Source organism: Chaetomium globosum, genomic scaffold (assembly GCF_000143365.1).
Source record: "Chaetomium globosum CBS 148.51 scaffold_1 genomic scaffold, whole genome shotgun sequence".
NCBI classification, from domain to species: domain Eukaryota; kingdom Fungi; phylum Ascomycota; class Sordariomycetes; order Sordariales; family Chaetomiaceae; genus Chaetomium; species Chaetomium globosum.
The window spans coordinates 327261-331296 of record NT_165976.1 but is presented as its reverse complement, the minus strand read 5'-3'; the positions used below and the strand labels follow the sequence as shown (position 1 = coordinate 331296).

The window sequence follows — 4036 nt, the reverse complement described above, 5'->3', positions numbered from 1 at the left end:
CACACTAAACGGCGCAGCCGACCGGGCATGCCTTGCAACTACCGACAACTAAACCGCTTCGATAACCCCAAGGACGGCCGCTACGAAATCGTGCGCCATCACCTGAAGGACATGGTCAAGGACGCGCACAAGATCGTCAGGGCCAGGCTCAAGGCGTCCCGCCAGTCGGCCGTCGACGACGCCACCTTTTCCCGCATCTCCCAGAGCCTGAACTTGGTCGGGTTCCAACGCCAGCTGCAGAGCGTCAAGGCCCTGAGCGGCGACTCCGGCTGGATTCTGAAAGAAGACAAATACCTGGGCTGGTCCACGCAGGTCAGCGATGGTACCCGCGCTCCGGAAGCACCATGTTTGTGGGTATCCGGGGACGAGGGCCTGGGCAAGTCCAAGGCGGCCGCGGAGGTGATCCAGCAACTGCAGAAGCGGGAGGCTGAGAATGACGTGGGGGGCTCGAGGAATGTCATGGTGGCCTACTTCTTCTGCGATGCCACCCCTGACTGCAGCAAGGCCCGAGAACGTGCTCAAGTCGCTCATGTGGCAGCTCATCCTCGGCCGGCGCTCGCTCGCGCAATACGTCAGGTCCTTTGCCGCTCAGGACTCCAAGCTCCTAAAGGGAAGCGGCCAGGGGGCTGAGGAGCAGTTTGGGATGTCGAGGCTATGGAAAGGTCTGGCTGACATGCTTCGCGATCCCTCGGTGCACGATGTGTATTTGGTGGTCAACAATCTGCACTACCTCTCTCCCGACCTTGAAAGCACCCATGAGTTCCTGCGCAACATCTCAGAGACGCTGGCGACCGCGGAGGGAACGGATGACCCGATCCGCGAAAAGGTGCGCTGGATGTTCCTTAGTCGAGACCGCGCATACTTGAGGGACCCTCTGCTGGTCGACGGTGGCCCGACACTGTGGATCAACTTGAACGGCTCGTCCATGAGCTCCGTCCGCCGCGAGCAGATACGGTCCTTCACACGCGGCAGGGTCAAGGAGCTCGCCGACAGCAAGGGGTATAGCCTAGCCCTGCAGTACTTTGTTTTCAGCAGCCTCGAGAAGAGATCCGAGAGCAACAGCATATGGGTGGAGGTGGTATGCCGGTTGTTGCAGGGTATCCCGCCGGATTTCAGCGTGGTGCGCAAGTTGTTGGAATCCCTGCCCCAGGACCCTCTGGTTCTGATTAACCGCACGTGGGCTCAGGAGCTGAAAGAGGACAAAGAAGACATCGAGAATACCAAGGAGATCCTGCGTACCCTTGCCATCACCTTTGAAGAGCCGACGACATACGAACTTTCCGTCCTCGCAGGGCTGGATCTCGATCCCGACGACGGCGAGTTCGGCGACAAGGTGCTAGCCAAGATCCGTGCCTGTGGGCCACTTCTCCGAACGTACGATACCGAGTCGTGGGAAGAGAGCGGCTATCAGTTTTCGACCAGAGTCGCCTTCATCCACCCCATGGCCAGGGATGCTCTGCTTACTCATGACATGAAGAAGCTGATAGGCCTTGCCGGCGATGACGAAGCTAGCGAGACCGAAGTCCGCTGGCAACATGGCATTATCGGCCTTCGGTGCTTCACATATATGCTCGGCAGGCTCGGGTTGCCAGGCGATGACTCGAGTCTCACGCTCCAGAGAACAGCGCTGTCAGCCGAAGACCAAGCAGACGCCGAGCTCGACGACCTTTTCCCTGAAGACGAGGATAGCGAAACTACCGCGGTTGATGACGAGGAGGAGCTGGATGTCCTCGCATACCCCCTCAAGTATTGGTTGCAGCACGGCTACAGCGCAACGCCAGACTTTGTCGAGACCCTCGACACCAATCACGGATTCTGGTCCCTGGACTCTGCTGTCCGCCAGAAATGGTGGGGTGAATACGCGAGGAAGGAGGACTATGTAGACCACAGAGACATGACAGCCCTCCACATCGCGGCCTACTTCGGCTTGCTTCCTCTCGTCGACTCGCTTCTGAAGAGCGGACACGCCCACGAAATGCATGCCCACGACACGTGGGCAAACCAGCCCCTTCACTGGGCCGCCGACCGGGGCCATGTCCATGTCTGCGAGAGGCTGCTGCAGGAGGGGGCCGATATTGACGACGGCATCGCCACGGGCGACTGGACGCCGCTGCATATGGCTGCCTCTTCCGGGCAAGCCGAGGTCATCACTCACCTCCTGAGCGCCCACCAGCGCCGCCCCGCACAAATCAACGCCATTGCAAAGGAGGTGGGAACGGCGTTGACGTTGGCCATCTTGGGGCGGCAGTACAAGGCAGCCGAGACATTGCTAGCATACGGTGCCGACGCCACGCTAGCAGCGGATGATTCGGAGCCTCCCATTGCCGCCGCCGCCCTCCGCGGTGCTGAGAATCTGCTAGGCAAGCTCCTGGAGGCCGGTGGTGGCGCAAACCTTGCCTCGCACGAGTACGGCAGCGCCCTGGCTGCCGCGGCCTCGGCGGGAAATCCCAATATCGCCCAGACCTTGCTCTCGCTTGACCAGGACCCTGCCTCGCATCAGCGCGCCCTTGAGGAGGCAGCATCTGCTGGGTTTCATAGCGTTGTCGTCGTCATTCTTCGCGGTTCCGGGGGTTTGCCTTGTGGCAGGGCACTGGAGTTAGCTGCCTACGCGGGACATGACGCCGTTGTGACCGAGCTCTGGGCTTACCACCAATACTACAACGTAATCCACCAAGAGGCTATCAACAACGCGTTGTGCATGGCCACCGATATGCAGCGGGAAGCCACCGTCGACTTCCTCACGCGGTCCTGCGGAGCCGACCCCAACGCCACCAGCGAGGAGTACGGCAACGCCCTGACGGCCTCCGCCTTCGACGGCACCATGTCCATTCTCCAGATGCTCCTAGCGCGGGGAGCCAGAGTGGACGCGCCCGAGGGCTATCCCCTGCAAGCCGCCGCGCTTAACGGGCACGCCGAGATCGCAACGCTCCTCCTCGACCACGGCGCGCACCCCAACGCCTTCAGCACCAAGATTGAGGCGGGCACCGCTCTCCAAGCGGCCTGCACCGCGGGCAACACCGACGTGGCCAAGATCCTGCTCGCCCGCGGCGCAGACCCCCGATACGGCGCCGGCGACTTTACCAACCCCCTAATCGCAGCAACCAGCAACGGCTACGGCGACGCCGTCGAACTGCTCCTCCAACACGACGCCGACCCCAACGCCCCTGGCGGCACCGACGGCAGCACCCCGCTCATCAACGCGGCCTGCACCCTCCCCGCCAAACACCTCGACCTGCTCATCCGCTACGGCGCGCACGTCGACCAACCCGACCCCGACCAAGACACGCCCCTCATCATGTCCGCCCTCGTCGGCGACGACGCCTGCGTCGAGACCCTCCTCAACCACGGCGCGCACGTCAACCTCGGCGGCGCCCACCACGGCACACCCCTCCACGCCGCCGCCTCCAACGGCCACGCCGCCACCTGCCGACTGCTCCTCCGGCGCGGCGCCGACCCCCGCCTGCGCGGCGGGCCCTACCACACCGTGCTCCAAGCGGCGGCGGCCTCGGGCGACTCCGACACCGTCAAGGCCATCCTCGAAGCCCGCCACGGCAGCAGCAGCAGCGACGACGTCAACGCCCAGGGCGGCCTGCACACCACGGCCCTCCACGCCGCTGCCGCCCACCACGACGACGGCGGCCTGCGCCAGATCCTCGCGCTGAACCCGGACCTGGATGTCATCGCCGCCAACACCACCCCCACCAACACAACCAACCCCAACACCCCCAACAAGGGTACCGACACCGACACCGACACGGGAACAGGAACGCCCCTCCAAACAGCGATCCTCTCCCGCTGCGACCGCAACGCTCGCCTGCTGCTCGAGGCCGGCGCCGACCCCAACCTTGTGGCGGGGAAGTATGGCACGGCGTTGCAGGTGGCGGCGTTGCGGGGGAGTGGGGCGTTGTGTACGCTGTTGATTGAGAAGGGGGCAACGGTTACTGCCCGGGCTGGTGGTGAGGACGGGGAGAGGGAAGGGAAGGGGAAGGAAGGGAGGTTTTGGGGTTGGGGGCGGAAGGGGGGAGGAAAGGGGCTA

At 63.5% G+C, this 4036-nt stretch overlaps 1 protein-coding gene across 1 annotated transcript in view; it reads left to right on the top strand.

Moving 5' to 3' along the window:
- The window catches only part of CHGG_00104 (uncharacterized protein), a gene marked incomplete at both ends in the record, with an annotated part of 5812 nt that overhangs the window by 798 nt on the left and 978 nt on the right, over positions 1-4036 (top strand). Inside the window, 2 exons of the mRNA XM_001219324.1 lie at positions 73-531; positions 593-3996. Coding sequence (XP_001219325.1) covers positions 73-531; positions 593-3996 — 3863 coding nt within the window. The remainder of the gene's footprint in view (positions 1-72; positions 532-592; positions 3997-4036) is intronic.